The sequence below is a fragment of the Lutjanus erythropterus genome, chromosome 10 (assembly GCF_056507025.1).
Source record: "Lutjanus erythropterus isolate fLutEry1 chromosome 10, fLutEry1.hap2, whole genome shotgun sequence".
NCBI classification, from domain to species: domain Eukaryota; kingdom Metazoa; phylum Chordata; class Actinopteri; order Lutjaniformes; family Lutjanidae; genus Lutjanus; species Lutjanus erythropterus.
In genome coordinates, this window is record NC_139326.1 from 9,045,913 (window position 1) to 9,065,009 (window position 19,097).

Sequence of the window (19,097 nt, forward strand, 5' to 3'; positions counted from 1 at the left end):
GTATCTTCAGTTGTCAAACGAAGCTGGAAGTTGTTGCATCTCTGCAGTTTTCAACTCGCATGTTTTATATATTGCAGTTCATTCTTTGTTGACTACCACAGATTTTTACGCAAACAAAATTAACTTTGCTATCAGTTTTTCCAGCTCGAGTTGAGTAATGTAATGTTAGTTCCTGCTGCTTGGTTAGATGCTGTCAGGTTCAAGTCATGTGACTTGTGGCCACACTTCTGAAAACTGCACTGACTGATTACAATCATAAAATGGTTGAAGTATGAAATATGATGTCTGTGTCAGAAGTGAAGGGAAGTGGTGACCTTCCTTTTTAAATGTTTCCTGTAACTTCATTTAATGCATAAGTTAGGAAGAATTAATGTTTGACACAAAGCAGTGAGATTTTAAGGGAAATGTGTGTTAATGATAACTAAACAGTAGCTCATTTCTGTCAATTATTCAAGTTAGACTGTCTTTCAAAGGGTCTGACTGTATGACCTGAATGTGCCTACCAAACAGCTAAATCTCTAATGTGTTATTTTTAAGACATGTTCATCAAGTGTGGTGTGTTTTGAGGGACTGTATGATATGTGGTGTTATTTTTTGTGTGATTTTATGATGCCAGTAAAACAATTAAACATTTTTATTCCAGTTTTTTAGCAGAGAAGTTATTCTTTGTTTCCTGCCCAGGGACTACAGATGACAATTAGCTTACAGCTAACTCTGGTACAGCTAAGGAACTGTGCACCAACCCTGTCAAATGAACAAGTAAAATAAAATAAAAATAAAGCCAGCATGCTCAGATTCATTTATTCAGCCATTTCCCACTCTGTAGATCTGTTCCTGCATAACATTTTCAGACCTTTAGTAATATTGGTTGTTCCATTGTTTCGAGGAATGCGTGGGCTCGCATTGATGCTGCTCTCCGTGCCTCACTGCAGAGTTGCGTGTGTGTGTCTCTCTGTGTGTATCTCTATTATGTCACAGTGATGATGTGGCACTGGCAACCAGACTTACTGGGAGGGGGGGACCCTGAGTCCAACCCTCCGCGTCCATGCTGAACGTGCCTGGTCACAGCAAGCTGCCGAGAACCTCTGGATCATAGGGGGCTTCTGGGTAGTGGGATTAGCTGGTGAGAGGAAACAGCTGAGGCCTGTGTAGCGTCAGCACTTGCTAATCAACACTCCCACCGCACACACATGCATGCAGGCCGCCCCAATCTATGCTCTCCCCTCAATAATCCCCTCCTCCTTTTTTTTTCAATCCGCAGGGGTCAGACACCCACAAAGGCCCAGGCCCACAAAAGTCAAAGGGGGCCAAGGGGGGGAGGAGAGGAGGGGGACAAATGCAGACTGAAGTGCTTGGTCAAAGCTGACAGGGGCTGCTGAGTCATCACTGATGCCGGTTAAAACTGAAAATGTGCAAAAATTCCCTGTCAAGTTCATGAGTTTCCCTTTTGTATTTCACATTTTCAGTTTTGGGTAAAGCTTTAGAAGCAGTTTCACCTTCCTTCTTTACACTACACTTGCTGCAGGTTCCTGCGTCACAGAGGGCGTTTAGATATCAAAAACTGCCAGGTCCAGTTACGCAATCACAATGACATTCATGCTCTATTCCGTGCATTTGGTTCCAACCTGACCTCCTTCAGCTCACGCTTGTATTTCCCCAAAAAATCAATCAGTGAAAAACCGGTTTGACGTCATACGCGTGTCGATACACTACGAGTGAAATTGACTGACTGTTTGACATTATAAATAGGTCATGTGTAGACAAACTGGTACCAGAATGAGAGCAGCCCTATTTAAAGATAGAGAGCTGCAAACTATGCAAGTTAAATATTTACTTCAGCCTGAAACAAATCAAGCTGCAAAGCATTCAGAAACACTTAAGGACTGGTAATGTGTATCAAAGTGTTAGGTAAATGTTAACACATTTGTGCAAATAAGACTTGAGTGAAAAAAAAGAGCTCAAAGTCAACACAAGTAATTATTTGACGCTTGAACATTCTGTATTGGAGGTTGCAAAAGAATTTTTCTCTGACCTGTAAAATTAGGACTTTAAATGTGTAAAGGAATGCACCTTCTAATTTTTTTCTCCTCCACTTTAACATATTTCACAACTGGAAAAGAAACATTATCAAACGTACAGGAAATCAATTTACCTTTGTAATCCTATATTAGATGCAGCTTGTTTTAATAATGCAATTGCATTTAACATATTTTTCTTTCAGTTTAATTCTCCTACATTTCCTCTGCTTAGAGGGACAGCTAACCCCAAAATCAAAATGCAATTGTTTTCACCTATTACCTGTGGTGCTATTTATCCATCTAGATTCTTTGGTGTGAGTTACAGAGTTTTGGAGATATCCGTCAGAGAAGGGTCTTCCTTCTCTCCAGTATAATGGGACTAAATGGCACTCAGTTATCTAGATGGATAAACAGCACAACAGGAGAGAAAAAAGAAATGTGTATTTTTGATTTTGTGGTGAACTGCCCCTTTAAACAGCATGAAATAATAAGCATCTCTGCTTAACAACAGACATTGCAAATTAATAGGCTGATTAGCCTCTCTCTCATTTAAAGAATTTATATATTTATATATTTTTAAATATTCATAAATGATCAAAGGGCCAGGCGGGCTGTTAAAGGGGCACCAACTGAATAGTCCTGCTTTACGCTAATCTGCATTTTCACAAACAGATTTTTCTGTTTAATTTCAAACTGGATCCTGATTTGGATCTTTTAAAACTCAAATTCAAGCAGTTTTCAAAGAGGAATCACTCATGAGTGATCAGATGCTTCTTCATGGTGCTTTTTTGTGTTATAGTTTGTGACTTAAATTCGTAAATCTGGCCCCTGACAAATACCCCCAGATAACAATAAACAAATAATAGAACTAATGCTGAAACTAATAAAAACTAAACTGAAAGGACAAACTCTGGAAAAAAACTGAAACTAAGCTGAATTGAAACAAATAAATAAACTAATACATTTGTTCATGCAGTAGGTCTCTTGCTGACACCACTTCATTCATCTGCAGCAGGCCAGTTTATCTTTCCTTGTGCATGCATCATTCAGCACAGATCAATAAATCATGTTTTGCTAGTATATGTCAACTTGTGACTGTGGTTCACTTGGCTTCTAGCCCTCAACCTGTATTAGGTTTCACTGAGACTTTCCTAGAGAGGGCTGCTATGACTCACACATACATCTTTTTAAAGCGTGCATTAGAAAAAATATGACTGAACATTTTTTTGACACACTGGTTCATAATTAACTTCTGTTTTATTAGAAATGTGTAACTTTAATATGATTTCAACTAACCTGGCCTGGCCACTATGACAAGATGTGTTCTGCCGTTTCAAAAGCAGCTGTTTTCTACACAAGACACATCTGATTTGAGCGACATGAACCTCATTAACTTTCTCCATCAATAAGAGCAAATGAGCCCATAATACAAGGCAAGAGGCCCCTGAGTAAATTATTTGGCACCCTGAATCACTCAGACCTGAAACAGTCACATAATTCATATAAGTGGCACTTAAGCAAAGAGGAAAGTGCAGCTTTTCTCTCTCTTTGCCTCCATCCCCTCGTCTGCCCCGAGGAATCCCAAGTTAACCCCTGGAAACCTCTGGGTCACTACAGACCAGTGTGGACATGCACAAACAGAATGAAAAGCGGAATAAATCTTAGCTGTTAGTGCCATGTTGGTCTCAGTTTTGGGGATGATTACATGCATTTCTATTTACTTTATGACAAACGCCCTGAAAACAAACTTTAAAAATAAGGTGTATTTCAATTCAATGAATTTGCAATGTCATGGTGAAAGTAAGCCTTACTGTTTGTCTTGGGGCTTCACTATCATGCAACTTTCTGTCAGCAGGGCCAGGTGCAGTTCTCAAAACCACCTCTGGGAGCAGTGTTGCACTAGTTTTTAAAGGATAATCTGGGTCCAGTTGAGTGGCAACCTGTGTGCTTCTAATCTGAAGCTGCCATGACCCAAATAAAATTGTTTTCTATCTGGGTAAAGCAGTGGGTAATGATTAATCATTGACAGCTTCTTTGTAACTCTGTTTGGTTTTCAGTTGAAGGGATGTTTTGCTGTAATTTGGTCACTTATTGGTGCTCAGACACAACAAAGACCAATGTTTAAGTTTAGCTTCACTAATTCAAGCACATTTATTAATGCATGAACTCATGTTGCGTATAATCATGTTCAGTCTTGCACAAAAATTCAATCAGTCCATTTTAATTTAGAACAAAACGTTTATTCAAATCAAAAGGAAGAACTAGACAAAAGGTTAAATCATTCAGAACATAGTATATTCATAGAATATCTATACATCGTCATGATTAACAGACAAAAAAAGATAAAAACAAACATACAAATGGAGAATGAAGAAAAATTCAGTGAGTGATATTGCACTTTGTTTCTAAAATGTTTCAGATTCCATCTTCTTTATCTCTGAACATTTCAGTTCCTGCCTTTATTGGGTCAGGAGTTTAGCTTAGTTTTGACACTGGACTACTCTGAGGCCCAAGCAAATAATGGACTATGGAATTGACCAACCTGAAACAAATATGTAAGCTTATTCATTACCATGTAGCTTGATTCAGTTTCCCTAAGATAAAAATCCAAACAAAGAACTGCAAACAAATAGAACAGGATAGGAACAGGAGTTTGGAAGAAGCAGTTTGTCTGCCATCCTACCATGTTATCTAAATGTTTCTCAGAAGGGGGGAGGGGGTTGCTGATCAACAGCTGCCACCCCCAGGCCTGAGGGGGATCAGAGAGGTCAGGGAGAGTCGACTAAAAACTCAGGAAGGTTGCTTGTTAAACTAGGAAGCAAACTAAACCAAAATGCCCAGAAATACATGAAAAAAAAAAGAATTATAGTCATCAGCTTCAGAAAAATAACACAATCGAGAGGCCTGTCCAGGATGTCGCTGTTTAAAACACTTGCTTCTAAAGGACTTTTTTTTTCCTCTTCCCTTTTTGTCCTTTTTGAATTAACATGGAAAGGTCTAAAACACACACACGTAAAGGAGAGTTAACATAGACGCTGAAAAATGAAGAAATCATGATCAGGTCTTTTCTGCGTCAAGGCCACTAAGATAAGATCACTTTAATAATCTGCAGTTCGTCGATTACTGTTAGAAGCTGTGTATTTAGTTGCAGCTGGATCTCAGTTAAGAGCGTGCACACACACTCTCACACACACACACAACGCATACAAACTGGTGTCAGCTACGTTTAAAATGTAAACTTAGAAAAAATCACTAATCTCAAAAAAAAAAAAAAAATTAAATAATGCATTAACGTCCTACACAACACTGCTTTACCGAAAACTCCTCTATGGTTAGTACCAAATGTTTTTTTCTCCAGACCTTCACCATTAAATGCTTTTTTTTCTTATTTTCTTATCAAAAAAGTGCTTCTTTTTTCTTGACTATGCCAAACCTCTGTTGCAGCTGGTCTTTTGTGTTGAATGAGTTAGAAAACCAATGTATTACTCATGTCAACCTACTACTACTTGTTCTGACCAGTCTCAACAAAAGTTCAACAACGTCCCCAGCTTTTTTTCTTTTTTCTTTTTTTTTTTTTTATTCATGCTGGGTTTTGCTCCTTTAATGCAGAAGCAGTGTCATTCCTCCTTTCCTTTTTCTTTTTTTTATAGCAAGCATTCTGGCTTCACTGGTCTGGTGAAATCTAACTGTTTGTTGGATGATCTGGGCAAGTGCAGCAGGACAAAAAGGGAATGTGATTAATCTCAGAAAGCTGCCTTGCTTCTCTGCAGGTCTATTCTCTCATTTTGGTAGTGTACAAAAACGTCATTATTTTTTTTAACAGTGCAATTTAAAAGAAAAACTACAACATTTTTTTCTCTTTTTCTTTCCAACCGTTTGGCAAGTGAGAAGACCACCTGAGACAGTGCTTTTTGGGCAGTTATGCAAGCCTGGCTTGCCCTGAGATTAGGAGTAGAGGGGCTGCAGGCGATCAGGGCTTGAGACAAGTCCCTCCACAATGTACCACCCTCTCCGCTTCACACACACGCTCACTCACACACACACACAGACTCACACTTTTCTCTTCAGCTACAATTTGAGTGGCAAATGCAGGTCTGCAACCCTCCTAGTCCAAATCCAGAGCAACCTCAACACAAAAAAGGCTAAAAGCTATTCTATGATTGGAGCTAAATACAAAAACAGAAGAACAGCGCTAAACTATAAAGAGGAGGGAAGCCACACTTGGATCCAAGCTGAGGAGGCAACATCTTAAAAAAGCTTCCAGATGGAGATAGTGTGCTGCGGTTGTAGTAAAAGTCCAGTCTAGTTGTTATAAGTCACTGAGGAAATGTCGTAAGGAGGAAAAGAAAAATTCTTAAACAGCTTAAACAAATTCAGTGCATTGTTCTTGTCCTTTTCAGTCTTTTTTTTCCAAAAATCATATCCTGTTCTCAGCGCTGCTCAAAGTTATGCAGATGAAAGTCTTAAAAGTTAAGCCTGCAGTCTCATATTCTTTAGTCTGGCGCAATACAAGGCTGAAACCAAACTATTAGTGATTTTTTTTTTTCAATTCTCATTAAACGGAGCCACACAACTCAAGTAAAGAATAAAATGTGCAAAACAAAATCCCAAATGAGGCAGGAGGACCTAGTCTTTGCTCGGTTGTTGACCGCTGCCGCTGTCATTCATACAGACTATGGTGGTTAGAACATTGTTGTTGTTATTTTTCTCTCTTCATCCCGTTTTCTTTAGGTGATTCTGCTGAAGTCTGGACATGATTAGTCCTGCCCTTTGTGTGAGGAGCCATGTCCTTATGTGCCATGAGAACAGGAGAATCGGGGGTTAAAGAGGAGCTTGGCAGGCCGAGCCATGCTGATTCTTCGTCGTCACTGTCAATACTATCAGCAGGGCTCGCGCTACTAGTGGGGAGGTTTCATACAGACTGAATGTGTGTTCATCTGTACAGATCCGACCCTCAGCAGGCTGACACAGGAAGGAAGTGACACCCCAAACTAGTGACTCCTGTTTCTCTCACTGAGGGAAGGCAGGAACAGATTTGTCCAACCCAACTCAACTGTGGGTATGTGTCCAAGTCTTTGTTGGTTGGTTGAATACTTTTCTCTTGATGTCGACAGCGACTTGTGAACGCTGTCGTTGGAGAAAAATAAACAAAGCTGAGCCTTGCAAGCAGGTTCCTTTGAGCTCCCCGAGTCGCTCAGGGGAATTTCAGGAAAACCCTTCAGCGTGATGGACAGGCATCGAGCCTGCGCTCCGCTGTGCGGCTGGCATGATCTGGGTTAGGATCGATCTGGGGAGGAGACCAGAACAGGGTTAATTTGATGAAACAGCTGATTTAATTTTGTCTGTAATAGAAAAATAAATGGACAAATGCTTTGTTCGATTACAATTGCTGCTTACCTCAGAGTACAGGGGAGGGGGCTGGAAGCGGAACTCGTGAATGTAGGCGAAGAGAGGTCCGTCCAGCTCCTCACGGGCAGCTGGCACGTCCAGACTGCTCTGCCGCTGCTCTTCGGTGACAATTTCTGCATAGCTTGGAGGAGCTGCAGAGGACGAGTGAGCCACATGTTAGCGTTCCAGGGAATTGCACTCAGAATAGATTTAATAAATCTGACTCATGAGCATTAGATCCGAACCTACCTTCAGGCCTCTCAGGCAGACCCATGCCCAGCCAGCTCATGCTGCACTGGCTGCTGACGCTGGAGGTGCGGGAGCCGAAGGGGTGGAGGGGGATGGTTCCGATGACCAGGGGCAGGTTCAAGGACAGGTTAATCGCCCCAGGGATGTCCACGTATACCTGAGCACAGACATGAGGACGGGTTAGAATATGCAAGTCATTCTGAAGGCTGCAGTGTAGTAAATAAAGGGTTTTTCCAGCATTTAATGAAGCAGCTTTTAAATCCTCTAAAAGATAAAACCATGCTAGACGGGGATAAATGGGGCTAAATGGGTTGTGAGGTCATTTAACAATATGTGGGTCAATGTCTTGAGGTTGGTTACTTATGCAAGATGGAGACCTCGTCTGATGCCTGTCTGTTCGCAAGGTAAAGAGGTTATAAGCACCCTCAAGGCAGGTGTTACCAAAGATATTCTGGGCTAATGCTCTTAGCAGCATGTGGAGAGAACACCTGGTGCAATCCAAGGATCAGATTTGGCAACGCAAGCTGAGTCAGCCAGGTGCTTTTCCAGGAGAGCGACTGGCTTACTAGGAAATATTGATTTTGTGCTGATAACAGTAATGGTGATAATAAGGACAAGAGGAGACTGTAATGAAGGCAGGAACACATGTGGCAAACAGAAATAGGGGGCAGCTATGCTATATGTTGAAATGCAGTAAGACTGCACTCACCATGAGGGAGTACTCCACTCTGATGATGCTGCAGTCCAGGATGGAGGGTGAGACAGGTGGGATCTTCAGCATCTTGCCACTCCAGGTCTCTGTTTTGCCTGAGGACAGAGACTCTCCTCGCAGGTTGGCCACCAGCTGCTTGACCTCCTTCATCTTCCCTTTGGCATAGAAGGTCTGAGTCTGGTAGATGGCTGCCTTCGGCACCACCATGCGGGACGAGCAGTTCTCAATCTCGGCAAAGATCTGGATCGACTCTCCTGAAAGAGTTTGAGAAGGTGGAGGAGAGGTTAACCGAAGTTTCTTTTTATACATTGTGTAATTACTGGCCAATGCAGAGTGATACATCTATTAACTAATCTTGATTAATAGATGACTAGCAAGGTTATCGGGTGCATTATTATTAATCATCATTATTCTCACCTGGGGTGTATCCCTTCCTTTCAATTTTGGCACTTAGGGAAATAGGACCTGAGGTGCAGAACCAACAGCAAAGCGTCTTGTCTTTCGTGCCGGCCTGTGGCGACTGAAGGAAAAAGAAGAAAACAAATGCATTGGCAAATGATATCTTTACATTCCCCACAACAACCATTGACAAAAAGTTAATAATACAGGCTAATCTGTTTATGCCATCTATGGCTATAACTAATAATTATTTTCTTAATTGATTAATTGAACAATGTCCTCAAATGTCTTGTTTAGTCCACGACACAAAGATATTCAGAGTAGGAGTTGAGAAGCTGAAAACTGGACCAAATTTTCACTTTGACACTCTTTCAATATTCATCTTTCCATCAGCAGTTTGAAAGACACCCTCTGCTGCTTCCACAGCACTTACCAGCAATAATGGAGTGTTGATGTCGATGTGCTCAAAGACTGTAAATTCCTTCTTGGTCTTCATGGGCAGGAGCCATGGCCTGTGAAGTTCTGCCTTTACCCAATAGCGCACACTGCCATGCTTCCCTTCAAAAGAGGTAGCCAGAGGTCTGCAGGAGAAAAGAAAGGTGGAAAGAGAAGAGAAATTGGTTATATTGACTGTTCAGGCATCAAAACAATGCTGGCATTGATGTTTTAATCTCTATTTTGGGTGCAGTATTGGGACACTTACGTCTGTGGAAGCTCGAGGCTGAATGCATACTCATGTCTTCCTGAATGGATAGTGGTGAGTCCTTCCTCCGAGTTGTCATCGTCTGAAACACAAGGAGGACAATATTCCAAACACATGTATACCATACCTGTGTAAAACTTTGCTCTACGAAGGCATCTGAAAGTCATACCAAAAAACACAGGGTGGGGGAGACAAAAGAGAATAAAGGGCATTTACTATCATATCTGTCTTTGAGAATTAATGTATTGAGAAAGAAAAGCAGCAGACTAATATTTAGAGCAGAGCAAAGAAGTTGATTGTTGAGAGAAGCCAGAAACTGAGCGTGCAGGATTGTGCTTTAGTATGAACAAAGAACTAGATCCCACTGTGGCATATATGATGAGCTATGATGGGGAAAACTGGGATAACTGGGACAAAAATAAATCCTGTTCAGTAGATATACCGGTCTCTGACAAGGACAATTTTGTTTTCCATTAACCTCTTGAATAAAAGAAGAATTTCTCTTGTTTTTCATAAGGGGGAAAGGACAGTTTCGCATCGACAAACAGCTCGGAAATTAATAAAAGTATACATAATTTTTTTATTTAAAACATCAAGAGTGCGGTCTGAAGAGCTGGGTCGACGGGCCGGGTGTGCTTCTGCCAGCTCAGCACTCCCTCCCCTAGCAGCAGCCGTGTGGTAAACAAGTGCGGAGCTGTCAGTCAAACGGCAGACTCCAGCAGGAGGAGACCGGCCTAAACCGGTGTGAGCAGCTTCCCACAGCCGCTCTGCGCTCATTACGCATTCACTGTGCGACACCGCAGCCAGTCAGTCACTACTACACTACAAGTCTGCACTGTTTCGACCACAGAACTACCGCAGTTCGACACCGTTTTTATCTATTTCAACATCAATGAAAATGTTACATTAGGAGCGTTTAATGTAGCTTTAAATGAAGTATCTTTATCAGAATACAGCGCCTTATTGCAACAATGTATCTTCCTAAATTCCAACATTCTTTCCTCCTCAGGTCCAACATTCTATCGTTTACCGTGTAATTTGCGTTACAGTGACGATCGCACGGAATGAAAGCTTGTAACACACACCAGTAACTTCTTATCCATTCAAACGTGAGAGTGAAGATGCTACAAATAGGCGAAAAGCTACACCCAAACCATTCTAGACAGTCATACGTAAAGAAAGACGAGCACAACTACCAAACCATTCGTCAACCATTCTGTAAATGAAGTGTTGGGAGATATATAGAACATTTCAAGCACAGAGCTGCTGACAATAAAGCTGTCATGTTACAAAAAAAAGCCCACACATGTAAATTTGGAACATACTGAAGTGAACCAAAGTAGCAACTCTGCAGTTCTGTTGCAGCTTTTGCCACATTGTTACGGAAACTACAGGTGCTTCTATCGACTCATTCGATTTTGCAGGTGTTTCCTTAATTAAAAAGTTGCAGAATTTTCTGTCAGTCTCTCTGCATGAGAGTGATGTCATTGGCCACACATGAGCACCTCAGCCAATGACACGCCCGCGAGGGAGGGGCATGCGCCCTTGCTCCGCCCTCACCAGGTCCAGTTTTCTGAACAGGATTGAACCGCTTTGAACAATGGGTGGAAACTTAAGAAAAGCTACAAAGAAACACCCAATTTAATGCGTTTCTGCAATGAAAATTTCTAACAAAGGCGCACATACATCTTCGCAAGCTATTAACCTATCGCCCCGTATCTCAATAAGGGTAAATTATTATCGTTTTACACTTGAAATACTATGAAAAACACAGTTGCCTGAGCTGCTGTCATTCATTCTGACACCTTGACACAAATAAGTAGGGATGGAGCTGCATCAAGCCAACGTCACAAAACACATTTACACCAACAGCACCACAAAAAGAGGCAACATAAAGAAAGTTATCCATCTCAATACTAAATATTATTATGTTTTTATCACTGTTTCCTGCATTTAGGACAACAGCATCCCCCAGTGAACCAGCACAAAGAGCATCTCATAGTCAGCTTCTCTAAAACTTTTGCTAAAAAATAAATTAAAAACACTCTTACCTCTCTCATGTCCAATTAAGATATCTTTGTGATTTAGATATTCCACTTCTTCTGTGTAGTTTTGCGTGTAGGCAGTGTTGGATCCAGCATTTCTCGATTCAGTCCAACGAACTTTTGCAAATCCTTTCGCGTGGATTTTGAGAGATTTCACACGGATTTCTCCCGTGACTTCGATGATCACCCTCCCTGAGACGCAGTCCCCGCTGGAGAAAACGGGAACATTGCTGTCATTGAGACAGTCGTAGCTTACTGTGAAGCTCTTTACCTTTCCTAGCACCATGGTGGAAAGAGAGAGGCTACAGAGACCTTGAAATTAAAAAAGAAGAGTCTATGAAAAAATAATCTCATATGAAAAAGAGATGCAGTTTTAGACACTGATCAGTATCACTGCCCTGCAAAAAGCAGTCAGGCACGATCAGTGGTTTCTCTGCGAGCAGTTCATTGAGATGTGTGATGGCTGAATAACAGCAAAGGATGCTGTTATCATCCGCCTCTCTCCGAGTTGGTCTCCAGTCAAAGACAAGGAAACCCCCGTAGCTCAGCTCACTTTAAGCGACAGGCTGTGTGAAAAACAACCTTGGGCGCATGCGCAGGGCTTCACTGCCCCCTCCTTCCGCCTTCTGGAACTAGGCAGAGAAGTGTGGCATCGAGCCAAATGACAAGTTTGGTCAAACAGCTGAAAGACTGCACAAAGAAATGTTCATCACAGTAGTTTTATAGGCGACACATTGCACGTTATTTGTGATTATAGTGCTATAAATTACATGTATTTAAAACCTGTGTATATATTTGCTTAAAAATTCCAACATTTCAACTTGTTTGCAGAGTTTTAATTCAAAGATAAGGGATATGTTTGTTCATTGAAATAGAAACAAATGAAAATACACATCTATCGTTATAAAATGCAAATATACTGCATAGTAATTGTTCATAGGTTGTACATCACTCCAGATCTGTTTATGCAGATTCAAACCTTATTTCTAGATATATGACTTAAGTATCTGCACATTCATCTATGATAGAAATCGATAGACAGGCTCACAACAACCTCTACATCAGTGTCCATTCAACAGCTGAATTTTGCATGATGCCTGCAGCACAGACCATGTTAGACATGCTGGATACTGTGTTGGCCTAAGATTCAAGGGGATAAAATAAGCAGACAGCAAGAAGTGCGTCTTATATATTCATCTATCGATCACATTTGTTGTTTTTGCAGAAAGATTAAAATGATCCATCCATGCACATATGGGGGTTGGGATTTCTCATTGTGTGGAACTCAGGTTTGCAGAAAAACAAGTCTGAGGCTCAAAACGCCACCTGGTGGCCATCAAGGCTCCTTTAGTGAGCTGCAGTATCACCTGTTGAACATCCCTGGAACTTATGTCCATTGCTGTTTACAAAACATCCCTTAAAATTAATATATATGTATATATATTGTTGACAAGGCATCACACGAGTTAAGCATTATGTGACTTTAGTTTCCAGAAAGTTCTTTTGTTCTTTTTGTAAGGTGTTGTCACTGTTAAACTCACCTATTCCAAAGAGCAAAAAAAAAAAAAAAAAAAAAACTGGGGAGGAAGACAAAGTAAGGATAAAACTAACACAAATAATAAATATCTGGTGAAAAGAAAAGAAGACAAAAACTATTATATAAATTAATTAAATGTAACTTTTAAAGGGGTTTAATCTGTATGCAGTGTAAGTAACTCAGAGGGTCTTAAACTGCTCCTCTTTTCCAGGTTTTTTAAGAACTGAAACAAGATTTTCAAGCCATTTTAACTGCCACAAAGCTTGAAGCAACTGTTTTCTAAAGTGTATTTGTGTATATAAAAAATAGGAAGTAGTTGTAGGCCTGTCTGTGTCTGTGGAAGTCCACGGCTGCAAGATCCACAGCAAACATAAAGGCCATTGAATGGCTTCTGATTAAAATTGGATGGTGTTAGATTAAAATCCATTATTGAAACAAATTAAAACCAAATGATTATGAATCATATCTCATGCTTCCTCCTATAAGTTAAGAAGTGGATCAAGTGTGGTCACCTACTGCTTGATTTTACCAGTCATTAGCCTAACTAAGTATTTGTTTTTTCATGCATTCATGACAGTGCCAGCTCAGCAAAATTTGTGCAGCAGCTTAGATGTTTTGTTAAAAGATGAATGCTGCCATCTAGAGGTTACATTTTGTCATTACATGTTTTACAAGTTTGCATCTCCGTAGTAAGACTTTTTTCCCTTTGATTATTTTTTGAATGTTCTGTGTTAAATATCTGTGTTTATAAGTTATTTTTCTTTCAATAATATACGTAATTAAATTATTAAATTGTATCCAATTCATACAGCTGGGCTGTTACATTAGGATTAAACAAGAAATCTTTTATTTTGAAAGCGTAACCGGGATGTTTATACTAAGTTCCTCAAACTCGAAACTCGCAGTCGAAGAGGAACACAGTTTGCACGCCTTCTCTAATGAATCTCATCTTTTCCAGACAATTTTTCTTTTTACAGCAGCAAATGACCAGATGTGAAGGAGGTGCAGGACTGTCACGATGAATATGAAAGTTCTGGTTTTGATTTTCCTGTTTCAAATCTATGGTCAAAGTTTGTGTCAAAATGGAACCAGACCCAACATTGTGATGGTGATGAGTGATGCATTTGTAAGTATGTACAGTACAGTATTTTGTATGCAATAACAGTAGTTTTTGTTTATTTTGTTAGGTTAGGACTTTATTAGAGGGCAGGATTAGCCACCATACAGGGATGCTTTATTCTTCACATTTGATGTCAGGTTTCTTTTTTCTGCAGGATGGACGATTAACCTTTGATCCTGGCAGCAAAGTTGTGAAGCTGCCATATGTGAACTATCTCAGGCAGCTTGGCACCACATTCCTCAATGCTTACACCAACTCACCAATCTGCTGCCCCTCAAGAGCAGGTAAGTTATCAGGGTTTCTGGAGGTTCTTAAAAAGTAGGAAAATCAATAATCTGAATGTTATGCCCTAAAATGTCTTTAAAAAATGTCTATTGAATAATTAAGTTGAGTAGGAGGGAAAATTTTGTGGTAATTAAGACGGTAATGAAGGTGGGCTACTAAATGTGTTTTAACTATTTTTTCATCTTTGTTCTCAGCAATGTGGAGCGGTCAGTTTGTTCATCTCACTCAGTCGTGGAACAACTACAAGTGTCTCGATGCTAACGCCACAACATGGATGGATTTGCTGGAGGCGAATGGATATCTTACCAAGATGATGGGCAAGCTGGACTACACCTCAGGGAGTCACTCTGTCAGGTACGCAGACGCTGTCAGGGACGTGGAGAAAAGTGTCTGTAAAGTTGAGCCTGTATCTCACAATTCTTCAAGAAGTCATAACAAAGTCGATAATTTCTTCATACATACACATACTTAAATAGTTCTTCTTAATAAGCATAAATCATGATCATGAAACCAAATAAGCTACTAAAATACATTTATATATACTTTATTTAATCACAAAGTCATATGGAGAGTGCAATCTAATTTGAGACCTGACTACAGAGTAAAAAATGTGATAAAATAATAAAATATTAATAAAAACAATGACAGAGAGATATATAAAAATAACGGCAAAAATTAAACACCAAGAATGTAAATAAAACATTCATAAAGACAACAGAATGATAAATAACAAATAATGCAGGCTGAAATATCCTTGGCATATAATTTATCAAAAGCATATTATCTAAAAACAGTTTAACACAATCACACCTAAAATCAACAATTTCACATTCTCTGCACATTTCTGCTTCCACCCAAGTTACCTTTTATCTTGGTTACTTTTATCTATTCCTATTCAATAACCTAAGATCAATCTAACACATGCACACTCATATATACAGAATAATTGTTTGTGACCTGCTGTGTGTGAATAATAAGCAGCAACATACTGTGTATGTGGGCAGCTATTTTCCAGAACAGTATGAATCATCTTTTCTGTTGCTTCCCACTTCCCATTTTTTGTGTCTCTGTCTGCTTCTTGTTGGTGTTTGTGGCGTGTCTTTGTGCCTCTTGTGCAGTAATCGAGTTGAGGCCTGGACACGAGATGTTCAGTTCCTCCTGCGCCAGGAGGGCCGACCTGTTACGCAACTGGTTGGGAACCTGTCAACAATACGGATCATGAGGAAAGACTGGGAAAACACAGACAAGGCCGCACAGTGGATCCACCAGAGAGCTGCATCCTCACACCAGCCATTCGCTCTTTATCTCGGCCTCAACTTACCTCACCCCTATAAAACTGAATCCCTGGGGCCCACCGCAGGAGGATCCACCTTCCTCACCTCGCCATACTGGCTGGAAAAGGTATGCTCTTTCTTTGCCTGTCTCTTGAATGTTATCTCTTCTTTGCTGCAGAATCACATTGTATGTTTAACATGATTCACTAGAGAATAATAAGTTCTGATTTTATCCATACAGGTGTCCTCTGAACTCATCACTGTTCCTAAATGGCTGCCCATGGCTGCCATGCACCCTGTGGACTACTACTCCACCTTCACCAAAAACTGCAGCGGTGATTTCACTGAGGAGGAAGTCAAAAGCATAAGAGCCTTCTATTACGCCATGTGTGCTGAAGCTGACGCCATGCTGGGTTAGTTGACAGCAGTGATTCACCTGGAGGGTGGTCTCTCTAAGCAGGAAGTAGTGGGTGTGACAGCTAACTTTGAGCTTAACCTTGTTTTTAAGCCTGTTTACAGCTAGCTTAGGTGATCTGATCCCATGTGGACAACCCTAAGTACATCAGTTCACACATGGCATTATAATGCATCTCAAGTGACCACTCCAGGCTCGAATTATTTCGAGGGCTGTTTTGTCAGCCAAATGGCCATTACTGTCCATTTGGCTGTTCAATACAAAGACTTGGGTATTTATTCCACCCTTAACTTCTGTATCAGCCTGCATGAGCCTCATGTTTTACCTGTGCTGTCAGCAGCCTGGCAGAAGAGACGATGCACACTTTTACTTTCTGTGACACTTTCTGTGTATTGCTTCATTTGACTACATTTACCATCAACACTCGCTGGACATCAACATGACAACTGCCAAATTTTCCCTTTAATGCAGAATTTACAAGAAGGCACAAGTAATTAAGAATGTGCCATAGCCGATTTGTAAAGTTAAATTAGTTTCGCCTCACTCAGCAACTGTCAAAATTGTGCAGTTTTTTGGGGGTGAGTGGGTGGTTCTTCAGTGTGGCTCAGAACACTGTGTGTACACACTCCTGAAAGAATGTGATCATATGCAGCCCAACGCACCTCCAAATGTGGGCTTAGCAATCAGATCTCAATGCATCCTCAATGCATCTTGGGTGTTTTCACACCTATACTCAGAGCGGTCCACTTGTGATCGGATCATCCAAGATGCATGTCAGTACCAGGTGTAAACAGCCTGAATACACAAAGATGACTCCAAACTCTGCCGCCAAGATAACAAATGAATCAGACCAAACCTGCTGAGATTCACAGATCCAAACATGCTGTAGAAAAAACGAGTCATCATTCTTACAACATCCCAGCATGGAAGAAAAATACTAAGTATACTTAAATACTAAATTAAAGTAATTGTAGATTGACAGCTATTGTACTATCAAACAGGGTGTAGCAGAGCAGGGAACGGGGGGAGCTGGATTAGTAATGCTCATATATCAGATTTATAGTGATTCATTTGCTTGGCAGTATTACTGTTGACTCGGTGTAACTTGTTAGAACATTTTGCAACTTTCACTTGATTTGCTCTTAGTGGAACGTCCCTAAATAACTAAAGGCATAAAAGTAAATACTTTATATCGGTACAATGATATTAAAGCATCTTATAAGAACTAATGACAGTGGTTTTATTGTATTGCCGTATTGCCCATATTCATTGTAATAGCTTTTTCGTTCATTCACTTTCCAACTCAGTGTGTTAAAATATCAAAGGCATATTAAAACCTGTACACTCCTGTCTCTCTAGAGTACGTGTCTGGTCAGCAGTGAGATCCTGTTTGCCCTCACTCTATCCCGTCACCACTGTTTGAATAATGTCTTTGCGAGTGAATTAAGCAGCAGCCCAATGCTCACCCTGTGTCTCCTACACCCTCTGTCTCAACAGGTCAGGTGATCTCAGCTCTGAGAGAGACTGGCCTGCTCAACAACACTGTTGTGATCTTTACGGCTGACCACGGGGAGCTCGCCATGGAGCACCGGCAGTTCTACAAGATGTCGATGTTCGAAGGCAGTTCCCATGTTCCCCTGCTGATCATGGGGCCTGGGCTGATGTCTGGCCTGCAGGTCAACCAGCTTGTGTCTTTGGTGGATCTCTATCCCACTGTGTTGGGTGAGGAAGTAGACAGAAAACATAGAATTTAAAATATCTGCTGAATGGTAGAATAAAACTGTTATAGTAGTCAAGATGTGGAGGGATTTTAACTGATTGCTCAGTGTTTGTAAAAAGAAGCAGAATAGATTTTTAATTTAGTAATTTAACTTGATGTAACACACGTGTGTATTTTGCAGACATCGCTGGTATTTCAGCAATAGGTTCTCTCAGTGGCCACTCGCTCCTTCCTCTCATATCCAAGAGCGGCACTTTTTCCAAGAAGCAACATCCAGACTGGGTTCTGAGTGAATATCATGGCTGCAACGTCAATGCCTCCACATACATGCTTAGAAGTGGACGGTGGAAATATATCACGTACGGAGATGGACTGAGTGTTCCCCCACAACTTTTTGGTGAGTTTATAACCTCAGAATTTAAACTTTAATCGCTCAACCCTTATATACTTTCAAGAAGTAAAAAAACGGCAGCACTTTCTATGGACTACATGTAGATACAAATGGACATGGGCGTATCATGAAGTTCCGGCTCTTCTTGATTTTCTGTCCTCTCTGTTTTGCAGATCTAACACTGGACAAGGAAGAACTTCACAATGTTGTTCTTAAATTCCCGGATGTGCGGGTGCATCTAGACAAGTTACTGCGTAGCATTGTAGACTATGCTAAAGTCTCTACAGCTGTCCATCTCTACAATAAACAAGCATTTGGTGTCTGGCGCCACAGTTTGGGGAAAAACTACAGCCAGGTCATTGCTAACCTCAGGTGGCATGTGGATTGGCAAAAAGATGCGTTAGCCAATGAGAGAGCTGTTGACAGGTGGCTCTATGACTCTTTGTGATTTTTTAAAATTATTATGGTGATGGTTTAAAGTTTAAGGTGTTTTTAATGAGCTGGACTCAAACCTGAAACTGGACTATTTACTCTTAATGATACTGTAACAGATGTATAATCTCTGAGCATCTTTTTTAATGTTACTTTTTTCATTAATCAATCAATTCATTCATTCATTCATTCATTGAATTTTTATTTATAGTCAAGAACTCATTGAGGGACAGCCCCTCTTCTACAGTTACATTGTGTCAGTTACAGAAGCAAATAAAACAACCCCAACAAAGAGATATACAATAATGTATTTAGCTATTATAAGACCCCCTGGATGGGGTCTGTTTAAGTCATACATTTTCAAGAGGTTATATCATTTCTTAATATTTAAGGTATGATAGAAGCTGTT

General features: G+C 40.5%; 2 protein-coding genes across 2 annotated transcripts; one reads left to right on the forward strand and one right to left on the reverse strand.

The window, feature by feature from the left end:
• Window positions 1-5,825: 5,825 nt before the first annotated feature.
• arrdc3a (arrestin domain containing 3a) lies at window positions 5,826-12,053 on the reverse strand. The gene is made up of 8 exons (XM_084728142.1): window positions 11,521-12,053; window positions 9,470-9,551; window positions 9,200-9,347; window positions 8,785-8,887; window positions 8,365-8,621; window positions 7,656-7,812; window positions 7,416-7,558; window positions 5,826-7,305 (listed from the first exon to the last, which is right to left on the reverse strand). The coding sequence occupies exons 1-8, from the start codon at window positions 11,798-11,800 to the stop codon at window positions 7,237-7,239; spliced, it is 1,239 nt and encodes a 412-aa protein (XP_084584268.1). The 5' UTR covers window positions 11,801-12,053; the 3' UTR covers window positions 5,826-7,236.
• Window positions 12,054-13,925: 1,872 nt separating this feature from the next.
• arsk (arylsulfatase family, member K) lies at window positions 13,926-18,770 on the forward strand. The gene is made up of 8 exons (XM_084729458.1): window positions 13,926-14,177; window positions 14,326-14,455; window positions 14,651-14,810; window positions 15,575-15,857; window positions 15,972-16,143; window positions 17,643-17,867; window positions 18,047-18,262; window positions 18,430-18,770. Exons 1-8 carry the CDS (start codon window positions 14,070-14,072, stop codon window positions 18,702-18,704), a joined length of 1,569 nt encoding a protein of 522 aa, XP_084585584.1. The 5' UTR covers window positions 13,926-14,069; the 3' UTR covers window positions 18,705-18,770.
• Window positions 18,771-19,097: the final 327 nt, after the last annotated feature.

Bases quoted from the DNA above. Each gene is read 5' to 3' on its own strand.
- arrdc3a (XM_084728142.1), bottom strand. From the start codon at position 11,800: ATGGTGCTAGGAAAGGTAAAGAGCTTCACAGTAAGCTACGACTGTCTC. The intron at 9,552-11,520 runs GTAAGAGTGTTT...CTTGTGTTTCAG, and splicing joins CTTAATTGGACATGAGAGAG to ACGATGACAACTCGGAGGAA. The intron at 7,559-7,655 runs GTAGGTTCGGAT...CGTCCTCTGCAG, and splicing joins TCTGCCTGAGAGGCCTGAAG to CTCCTCCAAGCTATGCAGAA.
- arsk (XM_084729458.1), top strand. From the start codon at position 14,070: ATGAATATGAAAGTTCTGGTTTTGATTTTCCTGTTTCAAATCTATGGT. The intron at 14,456-14,650 runs GTAAGTTATCAG...CTTTGTTCTCAG, and splicing joins CTGCTGCCCCTCAAGAGCAG to CAATGTGGAGCGGTCAGTTT. The intron at 16,144-17,642 runs GTTAGTTGACAG...CTGTCTCAACAG, and splicing joins TGAAGCTGACGCCATGCTGG to GTCAGGTGATCTCAGCTCTG.